The sequence below is a fragment of the Phodopus roborovskii genome, unplaced genomic scaffold, assembly GCF_943737965.1.
Source record: "Phodopus roborovskii unplaced genomic scaffold, PHOROB, whole genome shotgun sequence".
Classification (NCBI taxonomy): Eukaryota; Metazoa; Chordata; class Mammalia; order Rodentia; family Cricetidae; genus Phodopus; species Phodopus roborovskii.
In genome coordinates, this window is record NW_026126416.1 from 33099114 (window position 1) to 33122585 (window position 23472).

The window sequence follows — 23472 nt, forward strand, 5'->3', positions numbered from 1 at the left end:
GTAGGTCTTTGGGATTGAACTCAGGTCATTAGAAATGGCTGCAAGCACTTTTACCCACATAGCCATCTTGCAATTTTAGCTTTTGGAAGCAATTCTGAGTAACCTAATACTCTTACTTCCTCGTGTTCCTGTGAGGCAGAACCAGTGGCCTGCTTGAGACCTTATGATCCCCGCCATTACTTTATCCTCTGTCCCTTTGCTATCCTTGACTTTCCCTAGACATGTAGATAACATCAAGCCAGGGGTCCAGTGAAGGATCTTGATTTCTTCTTTTACTTTGGGAAACGAAATTCATCAGTTCAGTGGGAGGGACCCATGGGAGCTGAGAGAGACCCTATATCTCCTCAGTATGCCTGTCTTTTGTGTGAAATAGAGAAGGCCACATGTCTGTACTGATTTAGCCAGTCCAGGAAAGAGTGGGAAATCCATCTTGGGACAGCAGATCTCTGCCTGGAAATGTTCCAGCAGAAACCTGCTGCTGGGGACTGCCAGACCTGTCCTGCTGTTAGAGGCACGGCAAATCTTACCTTTCACCTCCTTTCTCAGGGTGGAAAGGTAAGTGGTGATTGCCATCGTGATGTTAGGAATTCCTGATTACAGTAGAATGTGGTTTAGGAACATGCCCACATGTGTAGACCTAACCTTGCAGTACCTGCTGTGACACCCTAAGAGCCCAGTGCCTGCTTGTGCTCTCTAGCTCCTGCCCCAACACACTCCATACAGTTTCTTTGATGGAATGGAGTCCAGACCAGCACACAGGGCTTCAGCAGCCCCTTCTCTAGTCCCCATGGAGCCCAAATAGGATGCCCCCTTTTTATTGGCAGTTGTCCTTGCTGCTATGTGAAGATATATTTCAGCAGTACTGCCCCTCACTCTGTGGCTCACATACCTGACCTGGGAGCTGTTGACGTGCTCTTGCTGTACATTCCAGGGGTAAACACTGTGGGAGTTTTGAGTGTTTCTGTTAGCCTCACGTTAAAATCTAGGATTTTATGTTTTGGAAAAATTGTGAGCTTGTGGTTTTAGAGAATTATCAGTTTCCTTGTGGGAACAGTTTGTGTAAAATAGTTTCACAGAGATACAGCATGTTCAACATTTCCACTGGTTACAAGATAGACTGAGAAGAAATGGTGTGAGAACTCTGTTTCTTCCTCACTTCTCTGGGAACTTTACAAACAGTGATTAGTAGTCCCTGTGTGCTCTGATCACATACTTGCTGTGCTCATATTGGGCACTTGGGCTTAGGGTACAAGAAGGGCCAGAGAAAAAGATAAATGAAAGGTTTATCTTACATGTATTTGGCTGTATTTTTAACACTATGGAGATTTCAACTTTATGCACTGAGTTCTACTCATTTGACTTGGAGGTACTAGCTTGTAGCCTCCTGCCTGTCACACATTGCAAGACCTCATGATGTCATACCTAATCCATGCTTCAAAGAGTTGCTCTTCCTCCACCTCTTGGGCTGATTTATAAATACAAGGGGGAAAAAAAATGTGTGACTACCTAGTCCTGAGTCCCTTAAAGGACAGTTGTCATGGATGTCAGCGATAGTACCTTGGGCCTGGGTTCTCTCCCTTGCCTACAGGGCTGCTCTGGCCACAGCTGTGGAGGTTGTGAGGCCTGTTTGTCTTGCATTCCCAGCATACTTAATTTCTGAGTAATCCCCACCATTGCCACTGAATGGAAGAATTGAGCTGTTCCCAAGTGTTTTCAAGCCTCTGCCCACACAGATACAGAAGTTAGGCACTTTTAAAACAGGAAGAGGAGAGGCACTGTTTCCCCCTTTAAACATATACAAGCCTAACAAAGATCCAAACCAGGCTCTTTGCCTGGGGTGGAAGTAACAAAGTGCTTCCTGCTATTACTCATTGGTTTACAATAGAAACGCTCCCAAGGACACATCAGATTCTAGTTTAGTTTTCTCCCTCTGCATACAAGGTAACTGAGGCCCACAGGGAAAGGCCTTTGTCTAAGGTCTCATAGAAGATTACTGACAAAGCTGAACAGATCCTGAGCCCAAGTCTGCTAGAGCACAGCTCAAATTTTTTCTTCCATCCCACTCTGCTTCCCTGTTGTTAGGGCAGATGATTGGAAGCCTAGCAACAGGGACCATAGTCAGAAGGAGGAGGCAGGCAAAAGAGACCAGGAAAGTGGCTTGAAGACCCTCAGTCAGGACCTCTGCTGACTGCCCCCTCACCTGTCCTCAGGGTACCCCCAGGACTCCTAAGCATCTGAGGGGTGATATTACCTAGAGGCACCTGTCCTTTGCTGAACTTGAAGCACAGGGGCCTTTGACTAGATGCTGGGTCATTGGAGTATCAGAAAGGGACATGAGCCCAAGGACCTCCAGCAGCCTTCAGAGCAATCAATATAGGGTAGACTCAGATACTCTGCTCTAGCAATTCATCCTGAAGGAGGCAGCAGACACTTAGGATGCTTGGACAGGAGGTGGGAACAGGAGGCCCCTGGGGGTAGGAGTCAGACTGAGGGTAAGGCTTGGTTCTTCAGCTACTTAACCTCTCTGAGACTGATAGAAGGATGTTAATTTAGGGATCAAAATAGGTTATATTTGTAAAACACCCAAGTGTTTGGTGAATATTAGCTAAAACCGCAGTTAACAATAAGGGATCAAGTGGCAGGTAGCAATGGGTTGTGCCCATCTCCCATACCTGTCTGTGGAATGGCATCTATTCTGTGGGCCCAGTGAAGTTACCATCAATTTCCTCCAAGAGTCTGCTTTATAGTCCATTTCACAGGCATCTTTAGCCTCTGTCTGTCTCCTCCACATCCCCTTTTACAGACATTAGTGAGTAGAGTCCAAGGAACCCCACAGTTAAGAGACTTCTGCAAAGTCCAGTTTCTGGCTCCAACTTTGTTCTGTCTCTTCCAGATTCATGTGCTCACAGCTGCCCAACCAGGTTCTGAAGAGCATCAGCATCATCGACAGCCCTGGCATCCTGTCTGGGGAGAAGCAGCGCATTAGCCGAGGTCAGTACCCTGACTGCCCCCCACCCACCCTCTCCAGAGCTGTCTGAGGCCACTCAACTATGGGCAGAACATTTCTGCTCCTGTCCCATTCTTTCCACCCTCCAAGTCAGCCACAGCTCAGGGCCTCCCCTAGTATCCTAGGCAGCCAAAGAAGCCCCAAGAAACAAGTGAGGAGGTATCATAGCATCTGCCATTTTAGCTAGTACTGAGCTCAGGTAAATCTCTAGCACCCAAAAGGGGAATACCCCTTGGTAACTGTTCACTTGGGCACGTGACATTCCTCCCACTGGTATGGATTTCATCCCAGGAGCCTGTGAAACATCTTGCCATGAGGCAACTTTTACTAGGCAGACACTATCCTGTGCATGGGAACACAGCAGAGATAGGCATGTTTTCTGCCCTTGGGGAACTAAAAGTGAAGCAGACATCCTTCATGGTGTCACAGAACTAAATAAGAATTGGGTGAAACACCATGAACTGCAGATATCTGCGATATCAAGGTGTGAGGGAGCCTGGCCTGGTGTAGGAGTGTGGAAGGAGGCACCCCTGAGGCAGTGACATTTGCACCAGGATCTGAAGGATGAGTAAGGATTACTCAAAGGAAACTGATGTGGAAAGAACCCATATGTAGGTAGATTGGAAAGTGCTTGGATAATGACATGAGTTCCATTGGCCTTGACAGACAGGGCCGTGGTAATTGATAGTTGTTTCCATACCTGGGCATTATGGTTTCCGGGAGTATACTGCTGCCTTTTGGCCCAACTTCCAGAGAAGAAGTAATGCAATAGATCCTAGGACAGCAGCATAGAGAAGAAATGCCTGGCTAGAAGAGTTCAGGGTAGATCCCAAGGTTATGGTTGTGAGGTGGGTCAAGCAAGCCCATCCCCACACCACCCTTAGAAGGAAAGCCTGCTTCTGAGGTGCTCTGCTCCTGGCACTTACTGCTAATAGCTTCACAGCCCTTTGCACAGCATGCCAGTGAAACCATGCATGCCATGCTTTAGTGGTAGCCATAATGTGACCAACAGTGAATTCCTCACAGTCCAGGAAGCAAAAGCGTAGTTGCTCAGTCCAGGCAAGCTGCTTGCTGGCATTGAAAGGGCTTCCATGGCCAGTGACCCTCCTTCCTTTGCCATTCTGTGCACTCACAGAGAGCGGGGTCTGCCTGAATTAAGGCCTTCCCAAAGCTCATCCTGTGGTTCTTTGCTGATTCTCAAAGGGACGCTTAGCCATGCCATTAGCTGCCTTGAGTCTTCACAGAATCTGATGATTAGAGAAAACAACAAAAACCAGGCTTGCACTGGTCTTATGAAGATATTTTTATTTTCTATTATACAAATAATAGCTATTATAAAGAATGAGTAAGGGTGTGAAGAAACATTGACACAACAGTTCTTCCTACATATCTAAACACATAATAGCTAGTGAAAATGCAATTACCAAACACATTTTCTACAATTGATATTTTGCCATAATGGTCTCCAAGGGCTTAATGAAAGGAACATATGTATTTTAGTTAATGTCACAGTGTTAACACTTTTTCATTTTTACAGAGAGTATTACAGGTTTGTTTCTTTGTTTTTAGTAGAACTTTGTAACTCAGTCAGTACCCATAGACTATTTTGTTTTGTTTAATTTGAGACAGGGTCTTATGTATCTCAGGCCAGTGAGACCCTGGCTCAAAAAACAATGTAGTTAGCACCTGAGAAATGACAGCCAAAGTTATCTTCTGACTGCCACATACGCACGTGTGCTTTGTGACCAAGCACACATGCACATGCACACACAAATGCACAGACAGAGCCCAGTTTGGAACCACTAATCTGGAAGGCTGGTGACATGTTTTGTTTGGGGTAAAAACAAATGCTACAGTTTTTCTGAGCTGTCCCAATTTACTGCTTCTACATGTCTGGCTTAAATATTCTGGAGAAATATGTGACCCTGATAAATCTTTTTACCACAAAATTTTAAGGTCTGTAGGGTGTGGCTTTTACCCTATCCTCCTTTTTTTCCCCATTAGCAGGCCTTTGAACAGTGCTCACCTTCCATATTCTTAGTGTTTCTCTTTTGTATAGTAATTACAAGTATCTTTCACAGTGTAGCTTCTTCCCGGTGGTGCTGAAGCTGGCATGATGCTTCTGGCATGCTTTGAAGATCAGTTTCTTTGAACACTTGATATGATCTGACTCACATCCTGGTCTGACTTACTGTACACTCACATCCTATGCACAGAAATAGCACATATGACCCAAGCCTGCCAGCTGGTCCCTGCCATTCTCAGAGATACAGAAACTGTGGGGAAGGACCTTGCACTCTAAGCAACAGTGCTGTGGACTGTAGCCAAGGGATCCCAAACCTGTTGGCACATGCTGTTGGGGACCTGTTGGCAATTGGAGTCACTCAACTGGCATATGTAATATATTGACTACAAAGGTTATACAGTGTCTTAAATCTGCTTCAACAATTTTACACATCTCACATGTGTTCAGACTAATGTCCTTCTGCCCAGCTTGGAGTACAGCCCTTTGCCAGCAATTAAGGTCAGCACAGCCAATGAAGTACTTATCAACTGTGACTCCACAGACATTAAAAACATTCCATGGTGACTTTATTGGTAGGTGTCTGACTCCTTGCAGATGTTTTGCCTGTAAAAGAGGAAAGGGAATACTGATGTACCATCCCCACTCTCAATTTTCCTTTTTGCAATTGATGGGTTAAGCCCCAACAGGCCTTGTGATGTACTCTCTCATGTAATAAAGGAGACTACTTGAAGTGGGTATTTGTAATAATGTAACAGCCATGGTGTGCTAAACCCTTGCTATATGTCACTATGAACACTGTTAGTCATTTGGGATTTATTATTTAATTTAATCCTGAACTTAACCATGAACAGACAAAACCAAAGACTCCTCACCCTCCCCTCCCACCTCTGGGAGAGCAGCCTTGAAAGCAGTGTGTGTGTGTGGTGTGTGTGTGTGTGTGTGTGTGTGTGTGTGTGTGTGTGGTGTGTGTGTGTGTGGTGTGTGTGTGTGTGTGTGTGTGTGCGCGCGCGCGCTGACTGATGAGCAAACCCAGGAAGAAGCACTGACTCCTGAAGACTCAGTGTCTTCCTTTAGCTTGGGACCTGGCAGATCATAAGGAGGCAGTTGAGCATTACACTACTCTGCTGCAGGTCACATTCGACAGGATGGACCTGAACTGGAGAGCTGGCTTCATGTCACACTGGCAGTCGCCATGCACATTACCCAGAGTAGTGAGGACCAGGGCCCAGAGGTTTAAGGATCAGTCAGCCTAGTGCCTAGTATATATATATTCAGGAAAGGGTCAGATACTTTAGTGGTAAAAGCAGAAATAAGGATTCTTGAAACTGGTGTTCAGTCATGTGCCTCCCCTTGCCTGCAGCTCTACACATCCTTGTTAATTCTCTCATTACATTATAAGCCCAGTGTCTTTATTCTGTACTGGGTAGAAGGGCAAGTGTGGTTACCAGGGTGATGTGAGTGTTTTGCAGCCATTCCTCTTCTCTAGGCCAGTCACAGTGAGAGAAGACATGTGTGAAGTTTCTGAGTGATACCTTGCATTTTACATTATTGGGTATGATGCAAAGCATGTCCAACCCACTCTTAGGTTAGAGCAGCCTTTACCAGTTAGATGCCTCTGCAGAATCTGAACAGACTGTAGCAGTAACCCTAGAAGTCAGGACCTTCTATTCCTTGCCTCCTGCCCCTTGTTGGAGTGTTCTGTGTTCTGTGCTCCAGAGTCAACAAGAATGTTAACAATTAGGTAATTGATTAGTTTTGAAGTAACTATTTTATACCACTCCATGTGGAGATCCTTTAAATGTGTCTTAGTTTAATCACAGCAGAAAACCTGTAGGAACAATTAGGTTTATTTACTGAATTATAGCTTTTCTTGGCTGGTATGAAAGATTGGATGCTTATCAGTCAGGAATAAAAATACTCAGATATATTTAAAATAATTTTATTGAGATCAAGTAACAGCTACCTATAATTTCTACAGATGTTTTTGCCAATAAAAGAATTGTGGGTTTTTCTGAAATGGGTTGGTAAATTCTGAGCTGGTTCACTCTTTGGCACCTCCTTTGCCCCAGTCATAGCATCCAGATTGTTGACGCAATGTGACAAGAAGAAAGAGCACGTTTATCCACATGCACATCCCTGTTTTCACTCCCAGTCTGTTATCATTCTGGCTCTCAGGCTGTTTGCTTCCTAGACTACTGTTAATTCCATGCAGAACCTAAATGTCACCTAGGATTTATTCCTGGACTTGGCATGGAAACCAGTATATTCTCAGCTACTTGGAACAAACCTCTTCAAGTGTATCTCCAATTATAGCGTTTGTGTTTGAGCAAAACACAGAGAAAAAATGTAACATGGCTGTCAGTGTCCTTGTCCATCTCTGTAGCACAATGGCATTGAGGTGCTATTTTAGCTACATACAATTCTTCCTTTAGATTCCAGAGACTGAGATTTGTCTCTAAAGACTTGATTGTGGTGACAAAAATAGAATAGTTTTTCCATTCTAAAAATGAAAAAAAAAAAAAAAAAAAAAAAAAAAGGCCAGACATGGTGGCTCATGTCCGTAATCCCAGAACTTGGTAGACTGAGGCACGAGGATTTAGCAAATTCAAAGATGACCTAGGGTACATAGTAAATTTGAAGCCAGTCTGGGATCTTGTTTCAAAAAACAAAGTGAAGCTAAACCTTTGATTGGCATACCTACAATCCCAGAATTCAGGAAGCAAGAATTTGAGGCAGACTAGCCTGGGCTACAGAATGAGACCTTGTCTCAAAACAGAATAAAACAAAACAAAAACAAAAAAATGCAAAGAAGTCTAGAGGGAGAAACAACCTCTTGGCTTGACTCTTCTATCAAATCTACTTTCTCTCCCAGGGTTCATACTCATCAAATGGGTATGTCTGATATAGAAGTCTTGTATCTGTTACTTCCCAGTCTGTTCATTAAAATCAGTGACTACTAGAACTGTAGTTGGTGAAAAGATAAAAGGACAGAAAATGCCCTGCTAATAAAAGCTATACAGTGGTGGCATATGAGACAAGGAGGATTTAGCTGTCTTTCAATGACAGCAGCAAACTTCAGAATTGTTAACTAGCATCTGCACTTTCACAGACAGATACCTTTGAGTATGGCACCTGGATATTGGCAAACCCTGTGAACAGGCAGTTTCAAGAAACTGCCAACAAATCTGACTCCTCAAACTTAACATCACAATAGAATTGCCGGAGCTGGGAAACAGGGCTTGGAAGTCCAAGCTGTGATTAATAAGGGCACAAAAAGAAAGAAAAGAAAAAAAAAAATAGAAAAGACAAAAACAGACCCTAATCAGGGAAGCACAAACATCTACTTGACAAGTGTTTTGAACTTTAAAGACAAAAGACCGGATTTTGATGGCTGCCCAGGAAAAGAGAGAGAACATTTAGAGCTATCCAGATAAGAGTAACTTCCCCTCTTGGGTTTTGGGAAGGAGAAGGATTTAAGACACATACACATAAGTCTGTTTTAGAAGACTAAAAGATCTGGAAGGAGGTGTTAGGCGTCTTCTACAGCAGCAAAGACCATGTAAGAAGAGACTGTGGGAGAGCTGCCAAGGCCCTGCAGTCCCCATGATAGAGCAGGTGTGGGTAGCTTAGTGTAAGGCTGTAGGTGCAAGCCCCCCACCAAGTTAAAAGTGTTATGTATGTGTATCACATTCTTATATGCCTCAACACAGGGTTTCATTCAACAGATATTTAACTGAATAAACAAGATGGACATAATCATGTCCTATAGAATTTATGTCACAGCACCCGTCTAGTGGTTCATAACCACCTGTAACTCCAGTTCCAAAGGATCTGATGCCCAATTTTGACTCCCTGGCACTGCATGTACATAGTACACACACACACACACACACACACACACACACACACACACACACACACACACACACACAAACAATGATTTATTTAAGCCATGAAAGAGGGAAGGAGAGGGAGGTAAGGACAGAAAACAGAGCCAAGAGTGGTGGCATGGTCTCTAATTCTCAACATACATGTCAATGTGGGCTATATTTTGAGATTGTCTTCAAAAGAAAAAAAAAACTATATGGTTTTTTGTTTGTTTTTTGTTTTGTTTTTCTTTAAAACAAAAAAAAAGAAAAAGAAAAAAACCAAACAAACAATAACACCTTTAATCCCAGCTCTTGGGAGTCAGAGGCAGGTGCTTCTCTGAGTTCCAGGCCAGCCAAGACTATAGCAAGATGCTTTCTCAAACAGGGCTAGACAGATGGCTCAGAAGGGCCCTGTACTGGTGGGTGCACACACTCCATAGATACAAGTGCACATAAGGCTGAGCCACGCTGGTGTCTCTCCTGGTAATCTGTAATCAAGAGGGACATCCAGCAGGGAGCAAAGCTTGAATACTGAATGAAGAAGAGAAGGGTTCCTCTTCCTTTTAGGGCCATTGTATTTTCTTTCTTGCTTTAAAAAGAAGTAATTCATTGGTTTTCTTATATTTAGAATTGGTTCAGCTGTCACCACAGTGAAGTTTAAAACAATTATCACCCCAGAAAAAAAAAATCCTGAATAGTCACACTGGTTCTCCTCTCAGCCCTAACTAGGGGATCACTGATCTATTCTGCCTCTTTGGATTTGCCTACCTGTATGCTTCATATTAGTAGGACCACCTAGGAGGTCAGTGATTATGTTTAAAATGAATCATATTTGCAAGGATTAGATGCATTGTAATATATATATCAATACTTGCTCTCTTTTATGGTGACATAATATCCTGTCATATGGTTATACCATATTTTATTCATTCATCAGCTGATAGATGCTTGAATTTTGTAATGTTTTGACTATTATGGGTATGTGATGACATGTATTTCATGTAAAATTGCTAAACTGGACGATAACTGAATATTTAACCTTAAAATTTTTTTAGATTTATTTACTTTATTTCATGTGTATGAGTGCATGTATGTATGTGCACCACATGTGTGCCTGGTATCTGCAGAGGTCAGAAGAATGTAAGGTCTCTTGGAACTAGAGTTATAAATGGCTTCAAGCTACCATATAGTTGCTAGGAATAGAACCCCAATCCTCTGCAGGAGAAGCAAGTGTTTTTAATCTCTGACCCATTTCCCTGCCCACTCCACATCCTTTTTGGATTGGATCTCACTATGTAGCCTTAGCTGGCCTTTAACTTGCTATGTAGATGAGGCTACCTTTGAAGAGCAACCGAACTATTTTCCAAAGCAGCTGCACCATTTCATATTCCTACCATCAAAATAATGGGGATTCTCTACATCCTCATCAACATTTGCTGTTCTCTATCATTTAGCTGTGGCAGTGGTAGTCGGGGGCTCATTATCACTAAGCTACACTCCCAGCCATGAGTATCTATTGTTTCTAGCTCTTCTGCTGGTTATGAAGCAGGATTTTACTTTTGGTTTTATTTGCATTTCCCTGTCAGTTGATGATGTTAAGCATCTTCTTGACCATTTGCATGTCTTCAGAGAAATGTCCATGAAGATTCTTTGCCTATTCTTTTTAATTGGGCCTCCTTTTATTGTTAAGTTGCAACAACTCTTTATATATACTATATTATAGTCAGATACATAATTTTCAAATATCTTCCACTGTGTTTTTACTTTCTTCTCATTGATATGAGATGCAGATCATTTTCATTTCCGTTTAGTTCATCTTACCTTGTTGTTGTGCTTTGACATCTAAAATCTGAGATGGTCAATTCAAGGTAAATAATCTGAGCACTTAGGAGATAGAGGCAGAAACATCAGGAGCTTAAAATCATCCTTTGCTATATAGCCTGGACTACATATATTTTGCATATATGTTTTCCTAATAGTTTCATAGTTTTAACTGTTACATGAAGTAATCAATACTTTAAGCTAATTGTTTTATATGGTGTGAGTCAGTCTTTTGTGTGTGGAAATCCAGCTGTCCTTGTATCATTTGTTGAAAAGATAATTATTTTCCCCATTAAAGTGTCTTGGCACCCTTATTCTAAAACTTAATTAGTTCACTAAGAATAGTGATACATGCCTGAAATCCTAACACTAAAGAGGCAGAAGGATCAAAAGTTCAGAGCCAGTCTGGACTACATAGAAAGTTCCAGGCAAATGTGTGCTGCATAGTAAAAGTCTTTCTAAATAATAACAATAATCTATAGATGTGAGTTCATTTTGGAACTCTAGTTGTAACCAATTGATCTATTAGCCTGTCCTTATACAGGAGTCTTCTTGCTCGGCAACAGGATAAATTGGCAAGCTCACAGGCCAATTATTATAGGCAGACCAGGGTGGATAAAGGGAGCTGTTGATATGAAACTCTTACCACAGCATCTGTCTTGAGTGTAGCAAGGGCCGATAACTGAGGCTGACCTTACTGTTATCTCTTCTAGACTACAGAAAGAGGGTAGAAACAAAAATGTGGGAAATGGGGGCTTTGGGGAGGTGTGGGAGTGGTGTGTGTGCTGGAACATGGGCACATAGCCAGCGGGCATACACATGTCAGGAGATTTGGTTTTGTTTTGAAGATTGCTTGGAATACTAAGGATTAGGAAGTGGGTGGTAGTGTAGAAAAGCCTGTAGACTGTGTGTCTGCAGGCTCAGATCATGAAGCAATTTTTACATTTAGAGTTGAGTTTAGTGACCTCTAAACTTTATCTGGATTTGGCATCAACAGAAAAGTGTCTGTCTCCATAGCTAGGGCTGACCCCTGATGATTTGTTGACAGATCCTGTTTTCTGGCTGGTGCTAAGGCCGGTTATTTGGGGCTGTGAAATGCTGGACATCACTTGTCACTCAAGCCTCCAAAAGGAAATCCTGATTTTTGTTTTGGAGAAGTTTGCTGACAAACAAATCATGTCTCCTTTTCTACTGATGCCACGGGAAATTCCACATCAACTGTGTTGCTGCCTCTGACCTGAGTATGAGCACATCACAACTGACTCAGAATGATATCTGCTAGGCCTTGGAAGATTTTACTAATATTTTTAATGCATAATCAATCATGAGGAATGACTGCTTTTTTCTAACCTTAAAGCCTGGACTTTCACTTAAAAAACAAAACAAATATGTATGTATATATGTATGTAAGGCAGACATTTTTCTTAGTGTATGTAGAGAGCAACTGATAATTACAAAACGTTTCACATACTACTCAATAGACATTGGGAAACAAATTAATTGAGAAAAAATGGCTTCTAACCCTTGTAAGTATGAGCTAATACTTGCATAGTGCAACTCTGAGTTCTTTCCATATGTTAACTCATTTGCTCCTTGCAGAAACTCTGTGAGGTAGGAGCAGTTGTGCTATTTTACAGAGGAGAAGACTCCAGTGAGGCACAGAGAAGCTAACTATGCAACAAGCTGTTTTTACCACCACACCCTGAACTATACTTCCAATACTCACATCCTTATAAAGTCTCCTCACCTTGAATCTGGTCAATCTGACCCTATAATCTCATTTTTTGATCAGTAGAATTGAGTAGAAGGGATACTTTATGAAGTCTCAAGTCTAAGCCATAGGAAGCCCTGCCGGTTTCACCTGGATCTCTTGGAATGTTTGCTTGGGGAGAAGCCAACTCTTGTTCCCTGAGGCTCCTATAGTTGGGAAGGCTCACACCTATCCCCTGGAGAGGCTCAGCTAGCCAGCCACTTAGCTGGCCTGAGTGAAATGTGAATGAAGGCATCACACACCACTCAACCAACTCAGTTAAGCAGTTGGGTAAGTCTAGTCATAACAGCCATCAGACCTCATGAGGGACCCCCAACTAAGAATGGCCAGTCAACTCTCAGAGCTACCAGAGAAAATGAATTGCCATGAAGTCTTATAGTTGCATAAACAACTCAGCTAAAGAGAAGCTGAGTGGAACTCCTGCCCACTGATTCTAGAATACATGTTGTGAACTGCAAGAGATACGTACACAAACTAGGACAGTGCAGTCCGCCAGCTTCACCCTTGAGAAGGTAGCCTTGGAAAGCAATGTAATTAATATTGTGCTGGGTTTTTTTTTTTTTTGTTTTTTGTTTGTTTGTTTGTTTGTTTGTTTGTCATCTTGACATAAGCTAGGGTCATCTGGGAAGAAGGAAAGAAGGAATCTCATTTGAAGAAATGCCTCTGTGAGATTTGCCTGTAGGTGAGAGAACCCAGCTCACTGTGGATGATGCTACCTTTTGGCAGGTGGTCCTGGACTGTATAAGAAAACAGGCAAAAACGAGCCAATAAGCAGCACTCTTCCATGGTCTCTGCATTACCTCCCGCCTCTAGGTCCCTGCCCTGACTTCCTTCAGTAATGGATTGCGAAGTGGAACTGTAAACTGAAATACACCCTTTTCTCCCCAAGTTGTTTTTGGTCATGGGATTTTATCACATCAGTAGAAACCCTAAATAAGATACTCTCCAGATACTAGGTCTGTTTTTTTCAGGGGTTTTGGAAGCATGCCACCATGCAATCTCATATCAAGGACAGTAGAAAGGGGGGAAAGAGGTTTTCGTACAGTTGTTGTCACACTCTTCCATGTGTTCCTGGTCAAGCTCTCAGCACCCTCTGTGCATGACTATTGCTTTAGATTTCAGCAATAAGATAGTTGTTTGGCTGATTCTGTAGAACAGGTACTGTTAAGGTGAAGGATGAGCAAAAATACAAAACAAATGCAAGTTGAAATAGAGGCTTAAAAAGAAAGTCTTGGTATCTCACAGACAGTGGTGTTCCTATCCTAGGCAGGGGTTGTCTCTGAGGAGGAAACTTATATGCGGACATACAGAATGGCAGGTAAGGGTGGGGATATGTAACACTCACTGGTAGAGTGCTTGCCTAGTATGCTCTTGATCTAATCCCTAGAACCATAAAAAAGAGTGAGGAGTTTGCCTAGCAGAGTTGAGAGAGACTCTGCAGAGATGCTGCATTGGCAAAAGCTAGTGGGGAGGGGTAATAAGATCTGCTGAGTTCAGGGTACACTGGTGAGTAACCAGGAATGCATATGAGGAGGCCCAGGAGGCCATACCAGTGTGTGCTGGAGGCCTAGAGAAGAAGCGCATAGATTTTGCTCTGGGAATAACAGGAAGCCATTGAAGGGTTATCTTTTTAACCTCCTCTTGATTACCCAGAATTATCATTATGAACATCCGGACATTCTTGCCTGCAGACTACTGGTCAATTTATATTGTTGACTGTGTTTCTCTTCGTTTGATACCAGGGTATTTCTGGGTCTTCTTGTATCCAGCCCAGTTTTCTCTGCTCCCCAATTAATTTTGTTGTAAGTGATGCATAGCAGACTGAAGTGATAAATTCCAGGGTGAGACATAATTGCCACCATCTCCTGGGTGGGGACCAGAGGCAGCTGCTTAGGGATTCTGATATAAGAGAGTTCCACTTGAGGATTTGGGAGCAGCATTAGGCTACTACTCAGTATACCCTTCCACCCCAAACAAATGAAGGATAAGATGCTGACAAATTTGACAGCTCTCCTAGACTTAGAGCTATATCCCCTTGGAGCCTCTCCTTCCTCTAGGAAAAGGCTTCCTCAGCCAACACTAGGCTGGCCTCTGAGGTTAACCAGTATCTCCCAGGGGAGAACCTCTAGTGAGAACAGAGGTCACCAGGTGACCAGTGAAGGGAATCATGGTCTGAAGCTGTTCTCCACCTGTCCCTTCACTCCTCTAAGCATTTCAGAACTCTTTGGAATGTAGGGTTTTTACAAACCATTAATGAATGTAAAGTTTTTTTTCCACATTTCTCATTTGTACTTTGAAATGTTCAATAGCTTCTCCTAGGATAATGGTACCTTTCTTTTCAGAGTGCCTCAATCCCTACTGTTACATGAGAAGAAAAACCAAAAACAAAACATCTAATAGTCTCTTCTCCTCTCCAGGGTGGGGTGGCTGTGATGGGTGAGATGATTACAAATGCACATTTCTTAGTAGTAGAGAAACACCATGCTGAGAAATGCTTCCTGGAATATCGTTCCATTTCCCAGACCCTCCCACAAACTGGGTGACCTAAGCAAGATACTTTGCCACTTCAAGCCTCCATGCACCCTTCCACAGAACAGGAAGAAAATACTTTACCAGATAGTCCATGTAAATACATAGGTGCTGTATAGATGTCATCTATTCTCTGTAGCCATGAAGCACAGAGAAAGATTGACTTTAGGCTTCACAGTCATAAGTGCAGTAGCTCTTCTATCATCCAGACAAGCCTGCGGATGTGGAAGAACTGAAGATAACAGGACTGTCCAGGCATCTGTGATGCAGGTCCTGAGACACAGGCAAGCTCACAGAGGTTCTGGAGGAGGCTGACATGAGCTCAGATCCCAGCATGGTACTGAATATAAAGGAGGCAACATGTAGAAGCCATTTAGCTTAAAGCTGTGGGCAATAATGGACCTGGTGGTCACTGTTTATTATATAGAGATATGTTTAGACCTGGAATAGATCGGCCAGGATCTCAGGGTTAGTTTAACCAAGTCTGGGACTCAGAGACAGACCAAACCTTTTTTCATTTCTTCTTCAGGGAACAAAAGAAAAAGGGGATGGTAAATAGGATATTTATACTTGACAGTAGAGCTAGGGAAAGCCAGGGAATACAAGCAAGGCTAGTGTTGGCAAGGCCTGCCACAGAGAGCAGTCAAGACAACGGAATTATTTGGTGACAATCCAGTTCCTGTCACAATTCTAGTTTTTTCTCCCATGGTCTTCTTTTCCTCTACCTAGTGACATTTCTCACATGTGTCATGGCAGCTTCCTGAAGAAACCTCCATTTCACATATTTCATGTAGATTTTTGTTTATTTTTGTTTTGAGACAGGGTCTCACTATATGACCAGGCTTGCCTTTAACTTCTAGAGATCTGATTTTCCTCTGGCACCACAACACCAGGCCTCATTTGACTATTTTGTACTGTTGGTAACTATATCTGTAGCATATGAACTTTGCTTGGTAAAATAAGTGAGCCTTTTATTTTTGTAAGAGCCCATTGTAGACTCACATGGTCCCTGCTGATTTGATCTGTCTTTTCATTTGTGACATAGCCCCAGAAAATCTCTGAGTAATGGTTTGGCGAGTCATAACTTAGTTGCTGGAGCTGATCATCATCATCTGGCTGCTGTCCCAGCCTCACAGAACACTCAAAGCAAGGGCAGGCTGGGTTGGGTCAGAAATTGCTGTAAAGGCCTTTCTTGATCCTATCATCTCTGTTTGCCATTTCTCTTTAGAACACCATGACTTGAAGAATCATTGTCTTTTTGCCCCTCTGAACCAGAGAATGACAAGATTCATTGTCAAGGTCAAAGCCTTATTTGTCAGTGTTTGGCCTTATCACACTTGGGTGGAGCCTAATGATTTTGGCATTTTGCCTCAAGAAAACTCAAGTAATGTTTGCCAAGCTGAATCTTCTGATTTATAGATGTATTGTGTAGGAGTTTCTTGTCTAATATACACAAAGTCCACTCAAAAAATGAGAAATGGGTATTTTTCATGTGTGGCATTGATTCCTTGATGCTGTTAATTTTGATACAAAATTGGAAGGCAGAGGCCGGTTGCTTTTTAAGCACCCTTTGACCTTTCCTCTGGCAATTTCTTTCAGTATAGAATTATTTGGATTCAGGTCACAAGGAAATTGAACTATTTACCCCAATGGAAACATTCAAGGACCTTAAAATTAGACAAAATGCTATAGGGCACACAAGTCCCATATGGAAGGAATATAATAAATGAGACTTGTTACTTGCTAATTTTATTAGAGTTAATTATTCAGTACTCCTATAGCCTCCTTAGGCTGATCCTGTAACTAGTAGATGTCTGCATTCAATAGACAAGTAACAAGTCTCACCCAAGTGTGATAAGGCCAAGCATCTGACTTTTCATAGTCTCCTATCCAGAACCACATAAACAGCTAGACACTTAAGATTCAAAAGATTCCTTAGTCATCACCAGACTTATCTCATAGATGTGGAAACTGAGGCCTGGCAATGTCAAATAGTTAGCTGGTCCAAGTGACAAGACTTGTATGTGTCATATTGGTAGATTCTTAGCAACGTCCCTCTCCAGAAAAGAACCTCAAGTGTTGCATAGCATTCTGACTTTTTCCAGTACCTAGCTCTCTTAAGTGAGACTGCTTCTTGACTTAATTTTCAGTCTGAGATGGAAAGTAAGATAAGAAATTATTTTCCTTTTTACTTGGCCACACAACAAGAAGCAGTAGAATTCACTGGGCTAGAATTCTCCTAGAACCTTCCACTGACCTGTGTCAATGGACTGACCCTGACCCTGCAAGGTGATGCTTTTCCTAATGGGCTAGACATGTGTCTAGATAAATCTGCTCTGCCATTATCCTCACCACTTTCCTGAGGACTGTTATAGGCACATTTGGGAGCAAAAGGTTACAATTTTAAGCAGTTATGTTTCAGGTAAAAGGATTAGTTAGAAATAAGGATAGAGACACTTGATTAAGAAATGGAAAGGAAGCCCAAAGGGAGTAAGGATTGAAGTTTAACCTCCATGACCCTTTATTTAAATAACACCTGCTGCTACCTTGGGGGGGGGTGCACATCCACTAATGCTTTGTTGTCACATAAAGCCTCCCTAAGGAAGTGTTGCCCCTGGTCTTTCTCTGCTGACTGGCTTCTTGTATGTGTTGATCTTTTTAACTTTATTTATTCTGGGTGTGTGTTCTGTGGGCACAGTGTGTATGGTGCATGTGTGGAGGTCAGAAGACAGCCTCTGGGGGTGAGTGCTCTCCTCCCACCACGTGGGGTGTAGGTGTATCATCAGCCTTCATATGCTAGTGCCCACTCTCCTGCCACTAGAGGCACAGGCTGTGAGGTTGTTTATTTTACAAGGAAACAGGCATAGACAATCTGATTTACAGGGTCTTGGACTGAATCCCAGAGGGAGAAGGATGGGAAGGGAAGCAAGTAAACAGCACGAATCCCAGGACATGGGCCTATCTGAACCTTGTTTGTATCTAAATTTTGGCCAGACCTCTTTCAGGCCAGGTGCGCTGAGGCAGGGACTGCTCCTGAGCTCAGGGATCTTGTCCTAGCTAGTGTGTTCCTCAAGAGGTAGCCATTACCCACTGAGATCTTTGGGGAAAAACTCACATTGAACCTCTACAAAAATAACTGGGGGATCTTCTTGTGCAGACAGGGTTATCACAGTATGTGTTCTCCCTGAGTCCTACTATTCCCAGCTTGTCCCTGCTCTAGAAACACACAGCTATTGGGGTCTTCCTGGCAGGATGTGGGGGTGTACTACATAGTTGAGGAGATGCTGCTTCACCTTCAGGGTGGTGAAGGGTACACCAATGCAGCCTATAACTCAAAAATGCTAGAAATTGAGCCTCCCCCCCAAAAAAAAATACTGTAGAAGGAAAAAGAATCCTCAGTAATGGTCTACCCTCCCAGCATCCCTGTGATACCATACAGTGGATAAAGGCACAGACTCTGGGGTCAGAATGCCTGGGTTTGGCTCCTGTTGCTCTGGGAAAGCAATGTGTGTGGGGGGAAGTTAGATGACCTCTCCAGTCAGTTCCTGTCTATAGGTCAGGAGAAATGGTAGCAACCTGCAGGAGTGTTACAAGGACTTCTGAGATGATTCTCTAGGAAGTTCTTAGAGCAAGAGCCAGTAAATATGTACAACTATTGCATATTTTTTTGCTATTGCATATTTTTAGCTGTCACTTCTCTCTCAACAATGAAATGTCCAGAAAAATATTTTGTTACTTGTAATGCAAAACCAGCCTGGAAACAATGAAAAGACTCCCACACAGGCCTAACTGAAATGGATGTTATTGTTAACTCAAGTAACTCCTTTTAAAAATACACTTAGAATTCCTGAGTGGACCCAGAGTTGATGTTTATTTTTAGATGATTTACACTTCCTGTAGTTAGGGAACAGCCCTTTTCTAGAACTATTTAAGCAACTATATCATATCAAGAAAATGATGCTTGTTCAAGTGAACCCATTTGACTAGCACATATTTATTTGTCTTTATATTTTATTGTGGTAACAGTATTTAACAGGCAATCTAGTCTCCTTATAATTTTCTTCCCTTCTTCCACCTACCTCTAGCAAAAACAAACAAAAGTGTACTTATTTGAATGTTTGAGTGGTGGGGGGCACATGGACCACACAGCACAGATGTGGAAATGAGAGGACAAAATACAAGAATTAGTTCTCTGTTTCCACCAAATGGGTTCCAGGGATCAAACTCAAATTGTCAGACCTGGTGACAAGTGATTTTACACACTGGACCATCTTGTTGGTCTCTCTAACCAAATTTTTACATCCAGTGTTGAATTAACTCTGGGCATGGGGCTCTTTCATTTGGCATAGCTGAACTATTCTGCCTGCTGGCCCTTCTTCCCCAAGCCCTAGCAGCCACCCTTCCCCTCTTTGAGTCTATAAGTTTGACTGTTCTAATATCTCGTAGGTAGAATCACACAGCATCTGTATTTGTGTATAGCCTGGCTTATTTCATTTTGTATGTCCCCAAGGTCCATCTATGTTGTCACATTGCCAATTGCTACAGAATTGCCTTTTTGCACTAGGAATATACCATATTCTCCTTATACATTCATCTGTGCTTGACTCAAAACCAGTGGTACATTTAACATGGGAGTGCAGGCTGTCTGTCTCAATTTCAGTTCTTTTCTATAAACACCCAGAAATTGGATTACCACATCATAAGCTAGTTCCACTTTTACTTTTTTTTTTTTTAAATAAGATAAATTTATTAAACACTATGTTCAGTAGTAGACGCTGGGTGTGTAGTAGTGGACAGAATGAGGAGGAGAGCCCCCCATTGTGGGTGCTAAGAACCAAGTTCAGGTCCTCTGGAAGAGCAGCATGTGTTATTAACCATTGAGTAATCTCTGCAGCCCTTAATATACTCTTCGAATCACCAAATAAACAGATCATTGCAGACTAAGTGCTATGAAAGGAAAGTCATTGGTGCTGTAAAAACATGTCAGAGAGAATCTGACTTAAATGGTATAAAGCAACTGCAGTGGGCCTTTGGGTAACAAACATCATTAAGACCCCACCCCCGCTCTCCAACTTCTGTGGTATCTTAGTCTAGTGGGTGCCTGGGCTGGGAGACACTCCAAAGCCTGAAATAGAGACTAGGCCTATAGAGAGGAAGTCCCTTCCTGCTGCATTGAGGAAGGGACCCCATGGATGGTCACATGGAGAACAGAGCCAGTCAATGCAGGCAGATGGAAAGTACTGGCAAAGGTATAGAGACTGGAAAGTACAGGTGCCTCTGACACATAACAAACAGCTCTATGTATTTTATAGGGTGGGGAGGGTGGAGTTCAGTAGGAGACTACTAGAAAAGGCCCAGTGGTGAGGCACAGGCTAGTCATGGAGTCTTACTCTGTAAACATTGATTCTCAGAGTACTGAGGCTACTCACTGTTCTGAAAACCTAGGGGTTATTTGGGGGCTGGGTTGGAGAGGAAGGAGTCTGAGGAAAAGAAGGCAGTTTGGCTGGGTGGGAGGGGGCATGTCCAGCATTCTCAGTGCCTATCGCTAATGGACATTCGCCGGCTGGGTACTAGAGGGACACAAGGTTGACCAGGAGGCCCAGGAGACCTTGAGATCACACTAGTAAACCAACACAGAAGTTTTTGGGGTAGAATATCAGGGCCCTAGCTACAACTAGAGTTCTGGGAGGTTGGACCAGTCTTTCTGAAGAGGAAAAGTTGGAACAGGAACTGAAGCCTGCCCTGAAGCCACATGAGGACCCAGAGAGAATCTGGCCTTAGTTCTTACTACCCTCCATTGTTTTACATCCTTTTATTGACACACATCTTGTTTAAAACTTGTTTAATTAGAAATTTGGCTCTGGGGAGAAATTTAGGCACTCCCCCCCTTTATTAAAAATAGACTGCCAAATTTGCTTCCTCAGGTCCTCTGACTTGTATTTACCTGAGCCAGGGAGCAACTACAAACCCTAGCTGCCATTTCCTGGCAGTTCTTTCTTTGGCCCAAATGAGGACCAGTTTCCACAGGCCCTGTGACGGGAAGCCTCTGATTGGATGGACGGGCCCCTTCCTTCCTGACCCTCCCTTTTTTCCTGGAACATGGAGCCAGGAATGCCAAACTGGAATCTTCCGAAGGGCACATACCCTTTTCCCAGCTCCCAAAGTGTTAAAATTGGGGCTGATTATATCTCTTTGTTTATATCAATAAAATTTCCACTTGAGGGCCTTTTTGTTTTTGTTTTTCGAGACAGAGTTTCTCTGTGTTGCTTTGGATCCTGTCCTGGAATTTAGTCTGTAGACCAGGCTGGACTCGAACTCCCAGAGATCCACCTGTCTCTGCCTCCCACTGAAGGGTCTTAAAGAGTTGAAATGTTTACAATTAAATGAGTAGAGCTGAAGAGGTAGCTCAGTTGTGAAGAGCATAGTTGTGGCTCTTGCAGAGGACCCATACTTAGTTCCTAGCATCTATATAGTGGCTCACAACTATCTGTAACTCCAGTTCCAGAGAATCCAGTGCCACCTTCTCATCTGCATGGGCACCAGGAATATATATGGTGTACATAGTACATGCAGGTAGAACATTCATATACAAAAAAATAAGTCTAAAAACAATTAAATGAATGTTTAAAAAAATACATCTTGAGCACGAAAGGGGCATGCAGCTATGCAGTTTTTGCAGCCTCCAAACATGTATGCATGTGTGTATGTTCATATAACATATAATAAAACATATCTCTTGTGACTATGCAGTTTGGAAAGTTGTACCAAATCTGGTCACATATGTAGCCACTTACCTTCATCAAGGGATAGAACTCCATCACCTCTAGAAGATCCCTCATTGTTCTAGCCATTTAGTCCTAGCCTCACCCCTTCTATAGGCATCACTGATGCCTAATCTTGCCTGTCCCTAAATTTCATGTTGCTTAGTGTATGTTCTTTAGTAACTGACTTCCTTCACTGCAGTTCATGTGTCAGGGGTGGACCTGTGTTGCATGCATCCTTCTTTACAAGCCTATTAAGAGGCAGCTGAATTGTTTCAGTTTGGTGCGGGACAAAGTTAGCAACCTAAGTTTTATAAAAATCCCTCAGGAGCATCCTCTTTCTCTAGATCTACATTATATTTCACCCTAGCCAGGCATCTTTTGACAACCATTTACTGTGACCTCACTTTGCCTCAAGCACTAGATATAAAATATTGGTTTTTTTTTTTAAACTATAACTAGTAGATAACATTCTGGACAGTTTTGTAAGTGCTAAGATGATTCTAAATGCCTCATTTGTTAAGACTGCAGCCCTAAAAGGTACATGGGTACTGTTATGGACTCCATTTTACAAACGAGGTAACAGAAACTAGGCCACTTGGACAAAGTCACAAAACTATTATGATGCAAGCAGGGTTAGATTCAAGACACTTCTGTGTCTAAACCCACAACAGTGTGTGCAACTGTGAAGAAGATGGTCCCTGTAGTTAAAGAATTTATAAGCCAAAGAAGGGAGCGGAAGAGATGGCTCAGCAGGTAAGAGCACATACTGCTCTTGCAGAGACCCTGAGTTCCATGTTCCTAGCACCTACCTTGGGCAGCTCACAACAGCCTGAACTCTAGCTCCAAGGGATCTGACACCCTACTCTGACCTTCATAGACACCCGCACACATATGGCATTCACACAGACAGGCACATGCACACAGACAAACATAAAAATTTTAAGGTTCATGCATGATGGCACATGCCCTTAATTCTAGCAGGGGGCAGGACTCTGTCTTGAGAAATAAAATAAAATGAGGTTCAGTGATAGACCTTGTTCCAAGGGAATAACGCAAGAAGTGATCAAATAGACAGGACATTTTATATTGTCTTCTTTCCTCCATACAAGTTCACAGGTATAAACATGTGCATATAGAACACACACACACACACACACACACACACACACACGTGCGTGTGCTATAATTTAAATGATTTTTATTGTGTCATGTTACAGAGGACAAATACTATATCATAGCACTGACAGTAGTCAGATTTATAAACCTAGAAAGGAGAATGCTGTTCCAAGAAATTGGGGAGATGGGGGATCCAGCACAGCTCTAGGAGTGAGCAAATGAAGCAAAGACAAACACAGCCAGACACACAGAAAACTGGGATTGGGTGGTCTGAACTTTTGGCTGGAGAAACCACAGCAGCCTGGAAGCTTAGTGTGTCTATTACATCCAGTTTAACAGAAAGACAAAGTTATTGTATATAGCTGAACAAGAAGATTGGGTTATTACATACAGATAAACAAGGAGGCAGGACTTATGGTATACAGCTGGATCAAGGGGATAGGTTTAGCTAATCTTTGCAGAAGCAGTCTCTGTAGGGAGCAGGCTTCAGGCTATAAACATTGGGTGGTGGGGAGCTACAGAGGACATACTCTAAACATATTGTCAGCGCTTGAATTTCTTCCCTCTCG

General features: G+C 42.7%; 1 protein-coding gene across 1 annotated transcript in view; it reads left to right on the forward strand.

Annotated features, from left to right (window-relative positions):
* The window catches only part of Ehd4 (EH domain containing 4), a 63877-nt gene that overhangs the window by 23104 nt on the left and 17301 nt on the right, over window positions 1-23472 (forward strand). The window contains exon 3 of the mRNA XM_051183647.1: window positions 2894-2991. Coding sequence (XP_051039604.1) covers window positions 2894-2991 — 98 coding nt within the window. The remainder of the gene's footprint in view (window positions 1-2893; window positions 2992-23472) is intronic.